Source organism: Plasmodium cynomolgi, chromosome 14, assembly GCF_000321355.1.
Source record: "Plasmodium cynomolgi strain B DNA, chromosome 14, whole genome shotgun sequence".
In the NCBI taxonomy this organism is placed as follows: Eukaryota; Apicomplexa; class Aconoidasida; order Haemosporida; family Plasmodiidae; genus Plasmodium; species Plasmodium cynomolgi.
Genome location: NC_020407.1, coordinates 1,725,429 through 1,739,129, shown reverse-complemented (window position 1 = coordinate 1,739,129; position 13,701 = coordinate 1,725,429). Strand labels below are relative to the sequence as shown.

Sequence of the window (13,701 nt, the reverse complement as noted above, 5' to 3'; positions counted from 1 at the left end):
TGCCGAGCGTGCGTGCAAGTTTGAGATGGCGGGGAGTGCAGCCCAGAGTACGCATGTGAATGTGTGCATGTGTATGTATTCATGTGCATGTATTCGTGTGCATGTATTCGTGTGTATGTATTCGTGTGCATATGTATATATGTATTTTTTTTTCCCCCTTTTTTTCTTGCACGCACTTTTGCATGCCCGCACCGTGAACACACCAACTGCGTAGGCGCGACCAACGGAGGATGAATAAGCTAGTTAGTGCTCATCGCAACATTTGCACTGTGCCGGTACTGGCGTACAGCTGCTCATTTACATTGTGACCATGCGCATGGGCATCTCCATTTCTTGCGCGGAGAGAACGGTTACGGTGGATTTTTTTCCATTTCATCCGCAAGGTGGCAGGCTTGTTGGATAGTCCTACCCTGACAGCTTCTTCCTTGGGTGATGCCCCTTTGGGTGATGCCCCTTTGGTTGTACTTCCCCGAGTGGCAGGTCGACCAACGCACCCATCCATTTTAAGAATAAATCTGCCCATGTTCCTCGAAATTTGCAGCGACCGATTTTTCAGCACCGTTTGGCGATGACTGCACGTTGCTTTTAAGCCCTTTTGGTGTTGGCCGCATTTTGTGTTTTTCTTTCCCCTTTGCGCGAATACCTTCATAGGGACCTCCCCCCCCGGAGTGGTGCTTCATCAAGGAAACTAATACATGCCCCGCAAGGCATTCCCTCCTTGCACATGTCGCATCATTTCCAACTTTACTTCTCCCTGTGCATTCACCCCATTTAGCGCACGCGGTACATTCAACACGTTCAGTGCGCTTACAGTGTGCATAATATTTCTTGCGTTTATGACGTTTGTTCCATCACCTTGTTGATAGTTCTTCACAGTATCGGTGTTCGAGCCAAAGGGGGAACACTTAAGGATACGGCATTTTTTGCTACTTCCTGTGTTAGTGAGAAGAATGCGTTTGTTTCTTCTTCGGGGGATATTCCCATGGAGGGATGCACTTGCATCATCAGAGAGGCAGCTTGTGTTGTATGTAATGAGGGGAACACTCAAATGACTTGCTTCTGAACTCCTGTCTTGATCACAATGCTTGTTAATTTCATGTGCATGCATGTCCCCTACCCCTTTGCCTCTTTCTTTTTCTCCATCTAACATGTCATCCTTCTCGGAGGGGTTCTTAGCAGTACCTTGAACCCCCTCCCCCCTGTCACTTTCCCTTTTTGGTATCCAATTATTAGCGTAGCATAAATTTAGAAATTCTCTTTGGTGATTCAAATAAAGGATGCGATCTCTTGGTGAGCTATTTCTCAACTTAGTAATGATAGCCATTTTTAAAGCATCTAACTCTCCATATCTTTTAACATTATAGTTTTTACTTAATCGTTTTCCATTTTCCCACCATCTACACCTCCATGAAGAATGACCCCGAGTTGTGTCTTTCCATACACTATGAATGGGGTGTGAAGCATCCAATGCATTCCTACCGTATGGTCCTCTCTCTGGTAATAACAGAGTATTCTTAATAATTTCATCAGCGATTAATTTTAGATCCCCTTCTTCCATATTTAGGATCATTTCTTTCTGTACATCATATTTTTTTTGCAATAATTCTTTTTTTTTTTCATATGCATATTTAAAATCAATGGATTGATTTTTTTTTCTTCCTCTTCTTCTGAGTACTTTTTCTGATTTTATTATTCTTGTGTGCTGCATTTTCTCACCTTTGCATTGCTTGATTTCTGTATACCCTCTGTGTATATCATTAAGGCTGCATGTGCTGCTTTCATTATTTATGCTGGGGACTTCATTTGGGGAAGTGTCTCCATCGATAGTGCTGTTGCTATTTGCGCTCGCGTGCGTGCTGTTGCTCGTGTTCACACTGCTTTCACTGCCCATGCTGGTAGCAGTTGTGTTTCCCATGCTGGTAGCAGTTGCGTTTCCCATGCTTGTGATAGTTGTATTCCCTGCGCTAGTTATAACCGTGTTACCCGTGCTAATGTTGTTTACACTACCCACGTTAACTATACTTACACTCCGCTTCCTCTCATCCGGGGATTCCCAATTGAACTCGCCATCCGTGTCGTTATTCGATTCATTCGTCCTATCACTGTCACTTTCCATATATTGACAACCAAGCCTATCCATTTGTGAATCGAAAATGTCACGTGCATCCTCGGAACTTCCATTTGTGCTCTCTAATGTGCAACTTGGGATCACTGATTCGTTTCCGTCCGCATATGAGTGGGTGTTTACTCCATATGCGTAATGATATGGGCAGTTATTGGAGAGCTCCGCTTGGCAGTTATTGGAGAGCTCTGCTTGGTAGTTGTTGGAGAGCTCTGATTGGTACTTGATCGATAACTCGGCTGGGTACTTGCTCGATAACTCGGCTGGGTACTTGCTCGATAACTCGGCTGGGTACTTGCTCGATAACTCGGCTGGGCATTTGCTCGATAACTCGGCTGGGTAGCCATAGGAGTACCCTCCTACGTGGCGATCCGAGTGGTTGCCCCCACCAGGAGAGGTACCATTGCATAGTGCACTATTCATGCAGTCCAAACTAGTTTGACCTAAATTTGCATGCACATTTGCTCCAGCGGGTGGCATACCGGCATAAATGACATCGCTGTTATTGGAAATATGGCCCGGATAGTACAAGGAACCACTTACGTGCCGAGCGCCATGCATATTATTTGCGCCTTTTAGCGGCATGCCTATGCTGTGGGGTACTTCTTCGTTCGTGTGGTCACCGAGACTATCGCTCCCGCTGTCACTGCTACTGTCGCTCCCACTGTCACTGCTACTGTCGCTTTCACTGTCACTGCTACTGTCGGTCCCATGGCCACTTTCCCTGTGGCTCCCATTGTCTTCACCGTCGTCGCTTCCCCCATCAGCGTGCTCCCCTTTGCACTTTACGTGGAAGTTCCCACCCATCCCAGACATGTGCGAATGGGAGTAACTCAACGGTTGCATGTATTTCTCACAGTTTGCATGACTCAACGAGTTTCTTCCTTGCCATGCACCGTTCGGGAGGTTCGCTTCATTCACAGGGTTGTTAAAAAAATGTGCCTCATTCTGGTAATTGTATTTCGCGGGGGTGTACATGCAATTCGTATTTTTCAAATGGGTATCCATTTCATTTAAGTGTTGCACAATATTTCCATCAGCATCGTCAGCATCATCATCAGTATCGTCAGTATCGTCATCAGTATCAGCATCATCGGTATTGTCAGTATCGTCGGCATCGTCAGTATCGTCAGCACCATCAGCACCATCATGTGTGCACTGAGTTTTGCTTTGGCAACCTCTTACGTCTCCGTTATGAGCATTTCCCTTTTCATTTATTTCTGTATTGACGCCGATGCTACCTTTATCGCTCATTCCTTGGTCAGTGTGTATACCTCCTTCTTCGCGGCTGCAGTGTGCGCTGTTTCGCGGGCTGGAGGCGGCACCACTCTCCGCATCCCTTTCGGAACCAATTTCCGCATTGCTTCTCTCCCTTTCCGCCTTCACGCGTGGCACACACACTTGGCTACTTCGCACCTTTCGCAGCTTTCCCATCTGTCGCAGCTTTATTCCCTCTTTACTTCTCTCCATATTCTCCATTACACATGAACCAAACTGTTTTTCCCCCCATGCATGTGTATTGCCTTCCGCCGCGTCTTTACTTCCATTTCCTTCATCTATTTTATAGGTATTGGAGTCCCCTTGAGCAATGCACCCCCCGCAGTGATGTTCCTCCACAGCAATCGTATTGATGTTCTCACTTTGGTTCACTTCACTGGGGGATGCTCCACCATGCACGCAAGCACCATCATCGTTATTAAAACCAAGGCTATCACATTTTGTCGAGATACTTAAAAGGTTGCATGTATTATTGCGAAGTGAAGTGCTGTTTATGTCAAGGGTACTCTTAGATTTGGATCCGGTGGGAAAATCAGTGGAGCTGAAATCACCTTCATTTACCAGTTCGTTCTTTATTCTAAAAGTTTTTGTTCCTTTTGAAGAATTGATACCCACTTTTAACTCCTTCTTTAAGGTAATGCTATTCGTTACTCTACTGACATTTGTTTCATTCGTACTGTTCTTGTTAACAGAGAGGCTTTTCACCTCATCTGACGCTGTGGAGAAGGAGTCGTCAAGGAAATAAAAAGGCTTGTTCAGGCTGTACTGAATGTTGGCGTAACAATGGGCCCAGCATACTTGGAAGGTCTCGCTGGAACGGTTCCAATTCGATCCATAATTTTTGTCATTTTGGGAGTGTTGGCAGTCCAAGAGGAGGTGCTCATTTGTGTGGTTATAATGCGTGCAGTAGTTTAACTGGTGGGGGTGATCAAAATGGCTTGTATGGCTAGGCGAACAGGCATGCGTAGGCGAACACGAATGAGTAGGTGAGCACGCATGGGTAGGTGAACACGCATGAGTAGGCGAACACGCATGGGTAGGCGAACACCTATGGCTGAACGTAACTGCGTTGCTTAGAGTACCCGAATGATCGAACTTATCGACGTAGCCATAGTCGTTAATATTGTAAAAATTTCCTCCGGGATAACTACCGCCGCCACTGACGTGCGCAACACCTTCAGGGGGACCCGCATTAACATAATTCTTGGCATAATCGGCACCGTGCAAGTTTACCTGATTAGTTGCACCCAGCCTACTTAAGTGGTAGTTACTTCGCATGTCCCCTCTCAAGGAATAGGAAAAATCTGAGCACTCATCATCCACAGAGTACCGTATTTTGCACACACGATGATCCGAAAAATAGGGAAAATTAATTCTACTCAAATGACCGCATGCATCGTATTCTCTTTCACCATTGGGGCCGTAACTACACATATTGCTATTTTCCTTCTCACTATTCCACCTATCACATGCATATATATTTTTTAAAAAATTATTTGTGCCTTTTTGACATGCAAGTGTATTGTTCCGATTGGCACATAACACATCAGAGCAACTCCCTTTGCACTCATCCTCCAGAATGCAAACGTCATAACGTGTGTCACTACTGCTGATGCTATTTCCCGTGTCGGTACTTAAGTTTTCTACCCCATGCTTGTTGTAGTTGTTATGTGCACTCTCACTGGTGCATTTTGTTTTGCAATAATTTGGTGAATTTTGTGAATTTTGTGAATTTGGTAAATTTCGTGAATTTCGTGAATTTGGTGAACTTGGTGAATTTGCTTCTCCACTTTTCCCCTTTGCATGCGCACTTGCGTCGCTCTTTGCAGTGGGGGGGATGTCGTGTGGGCTATTGACAGCCATCCTCTGCATGTCGTCACGTTGGCTTTCACGTTGGCTGTCACGTTGGCTTTCACGTTGGTTATCACGTTGGTTATCACCTTGGCTGTCACGTTGGTTATCACGTTGGCTATCATGTTGGCTATCACCTTGGCTATCACCTTGGCTATCACCTTGGCTATTACGTTGGTTTACACCTTGACTGTCACCTTGGCTGTCACTCTCGTTGCCACTTTCGTTGCCACTTTTATTACCACTTTTGTCATCACTTTTGTCATCACTTTCGACGTCACTCGAGGCCTCCCTTTTTACCTTCACTTTGGTACCATTCGTATGCCCCTTTTTCTCATCTCCGGGAAGGTGTCCCTCCACATCACGTTCCTGACCTCTCACTTGGACCTTAATACCCTCTAATTCTAGCGCTACGTTTTCCTTTGTTCTCCCATCATCATCACCTGCGTTGTGATTACTTCCGCTGGGAATTGCTTCCCCTTTGTTAGATGAACCAGGACTGTAATTGTCCCCTTCCTTAAGGTTAACAACTGCATAGCTTGCACAATTGCTAGCGCAAACTTGGAGAGTGTCATTACATGCGGCTGTGTGAGTATAATGATCGGATTGATGATTACCATCCGGGTTGACCTCCGTCTCGTCTTCTGGATCCATTTGTTCCTTCTTAATGTGATCGGTTATGTTATTATTATCCCCTTTGATAATGGAAAAGCTATTTTCGGGTATATCTTTTGTACTGCTTGTATTGGATATGCAATAGGATTCGCTTCTGAGTGAACATCTGACAAACGAACCTTTTTTGTTGCTATTGTTTTGGCTGTTTTGATCCTTTAAGTTATTTGAAGCGTTTGATATGACCATTTGGGGATCATTTTGGTAATAACTGCAATCTTGTGTAATTAACGCTTCGGAGGGGGGGACGTTATTGTGTGTGCTGGTCACGCACGAATTGTCACCATGGCTTGGGAACTCGCCGGTACAATGGAAGTTACTCCCCTCATGGGGGAACTCACAATTGTTGCACCCCAGGCCTTCCTCGCACAACTTGGCGCCATTGTAACTGCATGTCCCATTGTAACTGCATGTCCCATCGTAGCGTATCCCATCGTATGGCATCCCATCGTATGGCATCCCATCGTATAGCATCCCATCGTAGCGTATCCCATCGTATGGCATCCCATCGTATAGCATCCCATCGTAGCGTATCCCATCGTATCGCATCCCATCGTATAGCATCCCATCGTAGCGTATCCCATCGTATCGCATCCCATCGTATAACATCCCATCGTATAACATCCCATCGTAGCCACATATCCCATCGTAGCCGCGTATCCCGTCGCCTCCAAAACGTTGCAAGGAATTGCCCCCACTGGGATAAAAATAATTGTCTGCACATGTCGGGTCGAGCACCCCAGAATTGTGCACACCTATCCGGTAATTGTAAGGATAACCTGAGCAATTCTGCACCGACATATTTATGCACTCATTTGGGAACATACTCTTAATATAGGGGTATTGGTATTCATTAAAATTCTGTTGCGTCCCGAAATTGGAATAATTATCCCAACAGGGGTGTGGGATGTAATAGCTGTTAGTCCCTCCTGTGACGAATGCTTCGTTATTAGCTTGTATCACGCCATTAACAGGGAGTGCAAGTGCGCTTTCGCCATATCCTAGTGAAGGTGCACAATCCGCTAGCATGCGCGTGTTTGTGTTTGGGCTAATCGGGGTTGTGTATGCACTACTGCCTAAGATATTCATGTGTGTGTTTGGGACAAGCAGGGTTGAGCGTGCACTACCACCTGGCATGCACAAATTGGCATTTACTCTGCCTCCCAACATGCGAATATTTGGACTTCCCCAGTTACCTGGCATTCGCAGGTTTGCACTTCCGCTTGCACCTAACATGTGCGTGTAAGAACAAAGCAACCCTAGATCATCGTGCAATCCTCCCTGATTGAAATATAACAACTTGGTACTGTTTTTCAAGTCAAACTGGTTGCTTAGTGTATCCGTTAGATTGTCATTATCCGGAACAAGAGATATACTACTCGTTTTTGCTCTCATTTTTGCGCTTGTTGCGCTTGTCGTTGTGCTTGTCGTTGTGCTTGTCGTTCCGCTTGTCGTTCCGCTTGTCGTTGTGCTTGTCGTTCCGCTTGCCCTTTCGCTTGCCCTTTCGCTCGTTTTTGCGCTTTTCGTTGTGCTCGCCGCTGCACTCGCTGCGATGTTCGTGATGGTGTGTAATTTTGAGGAGGTAGCCCCTTGAGTAAGGTCCACCACGAGGTTAGGAACTTCCGTTTTTACTTCTCCCTTCATTCTGCAACTGAACAATTTGTTGCTATTAAGAATCGAGTGAACATTCAATTTTCCCTTTGCACGCACGTCCACCTTTGCGACGTTTGATGGAAAAGCTAACTCCTCTTTGTTCATACTTGACAAAAAACACGTATTTTTATGAGCATTTTGTTTTTCTTGGTTTTCCATCACTTCTGTCTCCGATGGATTCACTGCTTCCCGCGCGAAGGTCTCTTCTGCAGGTACCTCAGGTACAGAATGGCACTGCTCCTTTTTGATGACCCAACGAGGGGGGTAGCTCCCCGCAGGGGAGCTCTCCACGGGGTTACTACCATCTGGGTTACTACCTACCGGGTTACTACCAACTGGGTTACTCTCCACGGGGGAACTACCTACCGGGTTACTACCCACTGGGTAACATTCCACCGGGTAGCTTTCCACCGGATAACTCTCCACCGGGTAGCTCTCCACCGGGTAGCACTCCACCGGGTAGCTTTCCACCGGGTAGCTTTCCACCGGGTAACCTGCCGCAGAATACCCCTGCCACATGTGTGCCGTCGAAACATGCTCGTTCGAAATATCACCCGTGATGTGTTGCCCCTCATGGAAATTGTTTTTCCAAGTGCTTCTTTTTAAAAGCTGTTCTATAGACGATTCCATCTCTCCATAGTTGCTCCTATCCCATTGTGTCCCTTTCGACAGAGCGAGTTCGTTAGAATATAGACATGCCGCCTTCTGGGCGTCAATTCTATTCGCCATGTAGTAATTACCCCCTTGACAAGAAGCATTAAAATGGTTAAGTGGAACAGCTAAATTGCTCTCGCACATAACTTCGTTCCTAGCTATCCCAAGCTGCATCATTTGATCATTCACTGCATGTTCTTTTTTCATTTCCTGGTAAGGATCATATCTTTCCCTTTGACAAAGAGCTACATTTTTGTTCATATCGTTGGAGAGTACATTCCAATTGTTGCAGTTACTAATCAAATTTTTCTCTTCAACATGCTTTTTACAACCCCGTTTTGATTTATTATTTCTGCGACGTTTTGAAGGACCTCTTACATTAGGAGATTCTATTGCTTCTTCGATCGTAATGCATGGGACGTACATTCGGTTCTCCTTCCCATCGTGACCTTTCCCTTCGTTCCTGCGGAGGTTATTCAACTCATCATTCGAACTGTCAATATTTGTGTGTTCTTTAGGGTTTCTCTTAGAATATATTCGTGTGTTGATTTTGTTTTCCTTTTTGATATTCCTCCGTGCAGAAACCTTGCTTCCATTTTTGGGTGCAAATTTTTTTCTTCTCCGCCTTCTTCCCTTGAGAGGATTATTCGAGGGACTTTTCTCCTCCATGTAAAATGGAAACTCCAATTTCTTTTCCGTTCCATCATACAGCATTCTTCTTTCAACGAGATCTTTATCTGCATCTATTTGTTTCTTTCCACCTCTCAGGACTTTATTTTTCCTTGAACATTTTCGTTTTCCTTTTTCATGGTTCTCATTTTCATATGTGCAGTTGGAGTCTTCTTCTGTGTATTTGTTCCCCTTCCTTTGCTCACTAAGGTATGTATCTCCTTTGTTCATGAGGTCAACCTTATTGGAATTATCATTCTTGAAGTTTGCTTCATCTTTTCCGTTTCGGTTTTCCAAGAGGATAAGTTCTGCTTCATTTCCGACCGTCGCATCAGCAGGAACATAACTCGCACAATGCGTGCACCCAATATGATCTACACAACATTTAGCAGTCAGCGTACAGGTGTCATCGTTTCGATTTGCACAGATGTTGCCACCTTGACTAGGAGAGTCAGACCCATGGACATTGCCTAAAAACATGTTCTTCTTAGCAGAATCATCTTTGTTGGGGAAAGAAAGCTTCTCCTTTTTTGTGTCAAACGTAGATAGTCGTCTATATCTACCTTCATCGAAGCTGCTCATGTTGTTTTTTTTCTTCTCTTTGTTGACAATAATAAAAGATATGGAGTCGTCCTCACTAATAATTTCTTTTTGATTCTTCCTTTTTCTTCTTTTATTTATTCCTCGTGATTTGTTCACCACTTTTTTTCTTCTATTTAACATCGAATTCTGTCGGTTTCTATTTGGAGAGTAACTATTTGATGCTTCTTCGTTTGAATCTCTGCTCAATTTATGACACTGGTACATAGTTTTCTCATTACTGGACTGATCTCTCTCCTTTAAGATGCCTAAATTAAACAAGTTCGAAGCACTTCCTTGTGAGGTGAATACAGTATTGGGACCGTTTCCACTTTCTCCTGCTGTACATGGGATCAGATTTTCCTTCTGCCTTGAATTGTCAGTTGCACTATCTCCACAGGGGCGGTGCTCAGCTTGGAAAGGTGCTAGCATTGTGGTGCCCTGTGGAGTCCTGCGCTCGGTAGGTTCGTAGCTCTGCGGCTGTATCAGCGGTGCTTCGATTGCTTCGATAGATTCGATAGCTTCAATTGCTTCAATCGATTCGATCACTATTATTTTTGCCTTTTGTCCTTTTTTTTTTTTTTTTTTTTTTTGCCCTGTCGCTTATTACCCTTTGGGTCTTACTTTTTGCTTACCGTTTTATATTTTTTATTTTCCCGTTTACGTGCTTTTTGTTCGCACCCATCTACGGGGTCATAGGCCAGTTTTCTCAGCGGGTCGCCAGCGGTGGATCCCCCTTCTCCTAGGAGCTAGTTTTTGCTTATCAGAAGAAGGCAAAAATGGGATTTTCTTAAAATGGTCGATCCTTCAGGCTTTAGCTTTTGTCAATTTTTCGCTTTTATCAATTCTTCAATTTTTCGCTTTTACCGATTCTTCAATTTTTGGCTTTTAGCGATTCTCCAATTTCTCCAATTTCTCGATTTTTTCGATTCTCCAACTTCTCTATTTTCTCGATTTTTCAATTTTTCGATTTTTCCAATTTTGCCGCCTTGGCCCTTTTGCATGCATGTGCCTTAGAAATACTTATTTTCCCTCTCGTCAGTTTTGCCCTAATTTGGGAGGCTCGTTCGGTTGATTCCGTTTGTTCAGTTAGGTCAGTTGGATCACTACGATTAGTTTGTTTATTTAAAAAAATTTTTTTTTTATTCCATTGCGTTGCTCGGGGTGGATATAGCTATAATATCCCTATCGATTCTCCACCAGGAAATTTTTCTTTTTTTTTTTTTTAAAATACGATACAACTCAGTGCTATTTCAGTAGATTATTTCTTTTTGTATTCCTCTCCGTGCACGTGGAATTTTCCACTTTTTCCGTGCACGCGCCGAGTCAAAAGTTGCATGCAATTCGCAGTGCGCTACTGAGCGTGCAAGCATGCATGCGCGAGGAGGCACAAACATATATATATATATATATATAAGCAGTTATGTATATGTAGCTACGTATACATGCGCATGTATGTATACATACACTCGTGGCAGCTTTTAAGTTCGCTTCTCTCCTCATAAATTAGCAAAGAGTGCAAACATGCACATTAAGCATTTCACGATGGAGAGATTCTCTTTCTCCACAATTGTACATCACATGGGAAATTTTTTTTTTTTTAGTCAAAAATAACTTTTTGGCGTTTATTATATGTGTGTAATTTCGCCTTTTAAAAATTATAATGTTGGAAATGCCACTATAAGTGCTTTTTTTTTTTTTTTTTTTTTTTTTCTTATGGTATATAAAGGCTGCACAGGGGGGAATAGAGATTAGGGTCAGTAGCCAGCTGGGGGGTTCTACGTTTTGTGCAATGAGCAGTTGGTGAGGCTGGCAATTGGTGAGGCTGGCAATTGGTGAGGCTGACAATTGGTGAGGCTGACAATTGGTGAGGCTGACAATTGGTGAGGCTGACAATTGGTGAGGATAACAATTGGTGAGGCTAACAATAAGGTAGTTCAACAATAAGGTAGTTCAATAATTAAGCAGCTCAACAATTAAGCAGCACAACAATTAAGCAGCACAACAATTAAGCAGCACAACAATTAAGCAGTTTAATAATTTGTGCAGGCTTAAGGCTCATGAATTATCGCATAAGCAATAAAAGCTGAGAAAAATTTGGATAACAAAATGCAATCCTATTAACAATAGATATACAGTTAAGATGTGTCAAAGGGAATTTTAACCCAACTTAAAATTAATATTTGTACGTTTCATTTGCAGAAGTAGAAGCATGCGTAAAAAAAAGGAATGCGTACTGATGGGTGTATATATATATATATATATATATATGTGAGTGAATTCTCGTATGCATTTCCACCCATAGCTATTTGCGTACAGGAAGGGAGACTCTCTTTTGAGCCACAGGAGACCTAAAAAGAGAAAAAACTCCCTCCCGCGCCTTCGCCAGAGCCACAAATCACTAACCACAGTGGGTAATCATACCTGAGCACTTTGAGCTTAGGCATTTTCAGTTCAAAAAAAAAAAAGTGCATATATATAGAGAGATCAGGCCAGCCAAACGCACATCTAAATGTAAAAATATATAAACATGCAAACGTGTATAATATATATAAACATATAAATATATATATATAAATATATATATAAATATATATATATAAATATATATATATATAAATATATAAATATATAGGTATGTTAGGTATATATAAATATAGGTACAATAGGTATATATTTAGGGGTATACATTTAGGCATACATTTAGGCATACATTTAGGCATACATTTAGGCATACTTTTAGGCATACTTTTAGGCATACTTTTAGGCATACACTTAGGCATACACTTAGGGATACCCATATGCATATCGGTGAAATGTGATAGGGGTGCAAAACGTGTAAAATTAGAAACACGCGTAAAACACGTAAAGCATGTAAAGCATGTAAAGCATGCAAAGCATGCAAACGCATGCAATATGCACGAATGCATATATCCCCCTTTGGCTTCTAAAAGGAGCGACAGCGCTGCTGGAGAGCACCACGGTTCCAAAGAATAATCCATATATAAACATGCACTAAATCCTGGGCGGTAGTTCGCACAGAAATTGATCCCTTTTAACCGTTAAGGGGGGAGGATAGGGCATGCATGTGAGCACACGTTGAGCAAAGGGAAATCCCTCAGGGGGAGGAGCGAGATGTGGGGGAAAAGTGTAGAAGCCAAGTGTAGAAGGGGCGACAAAACGGCGACCAAGTGGAGACGAAATGGAGACGAAATGGAGACGAAGTGGAGTCGAAATGGAGACGAAACAACAAACGAATGACAATAAAACTGCAAACGCAGTGACGGAGAACAAACAAAGTGTTCAAAACAATTTTCGCCAAAAGAAAACACGCACTACGTTATCGGTTGATCCCCCGTGGGAACCAGCATGCACATTAAAAAATTATACGGCACACGCGGAGACACGGGTATGAACATGAAATTATATGCAGCATGCACTTTTGAGTCAGGGAGTAGGAATAGCTCAAAGGGCAAGTATGTGCATATATAGGGATACCGAAACGGTACATCAGCTCGGTGCGCCAAGCGAGCCAGCGGAGAGGAGAAAAATGAGCTGGATAAGCAAAATAGGGGGGTAGGCAAAATAAGGAGGTAGGCAAAATAAGGAGGTAGGCAAAATAAGGGGGTAAGCAAAATAAGGAGAAAGGCAAAATAACGGAGAGGGGCAAAATAACGGAGAGGGGCAAAATAACGGAGAGGGGCAAAATAACGGAGACACGCCAAAAGCAGGAGCCAAGCAAGATAATGGCACTGCGTCGAGATGCTAGGGATACACAAAATGAGGGAGATACGCCAAATGAAGGAGCTACGTCAAACAATGGAGAAGCATACAGAGTATGCAAAAACGAAAACGGCTGCCGTCAAAAGAAGAGGCACGAAACATACGTACTTTAAATGAAAAAACCATGAATGAGGAGTGCTCTCACTAAGTTCGTCACCTCGAAGTAGCAGCATGAGCGCCGTTAGCTCCTCGAAACATGTGTATTCTAGGCGTACTTGAAAAAACAAAGGGAAGTACGCAGCATACGTGTATAAACGTACATATACATAAGCATACCTATTCATATACATATGTACAGGAATGTACAAATATGTATCCATGCATATACATATACTTATAGATGCCAGTGAATACGTACGTGTTTAGTGAATGAAAGAATGGCCACCATGGATAAGTAATTCACTTTACAGAAATAAAAACTCATGTAAGAAAGGTTAAAG

The 13,701-nt window shown here is 43.3% G+C and overlaps 1 protein-coding gene across 1 annotated transcript; it reads right to left on the bottom strand.

The window, feature by feature from the left end:
* Positions 1 to 688: 688 nt before the first annotated feature.
* PCYB_144830 (transcription factor with AP2 domain(s)) lies at positions 689 to 9,910 on the bottom strand (the record flags this gene model as incomplete). The annotated part of the gene is made up of 6 exons (XM_004224954.1): positions 7,581 to 9,910; positions 7,299 to 7,470; positions 5,425 to 7,012; positions 5,079 to 5,221; positions 4,466 to 4,834; positions 689 to 4,315 (listed from the first exon to the last, which is right to left on the bottom strand). The coding sequence occupies exons 5-6, from the start codon at positions 4,832 to 4,834 to the stop codon at positions 689 to 691; spliced, it is 3,996 nt and encodes a 1,331-aa protein (XP_004225002.1). The 5' UTR covers positions 5,079 to 5,221; positions 5,425 to 7,012; positions 7,299 to 7,470; positions 7,581 to 9,910.
* Positions 9,911 to 13,701: the final 3,791 nt, after the last annotated feature.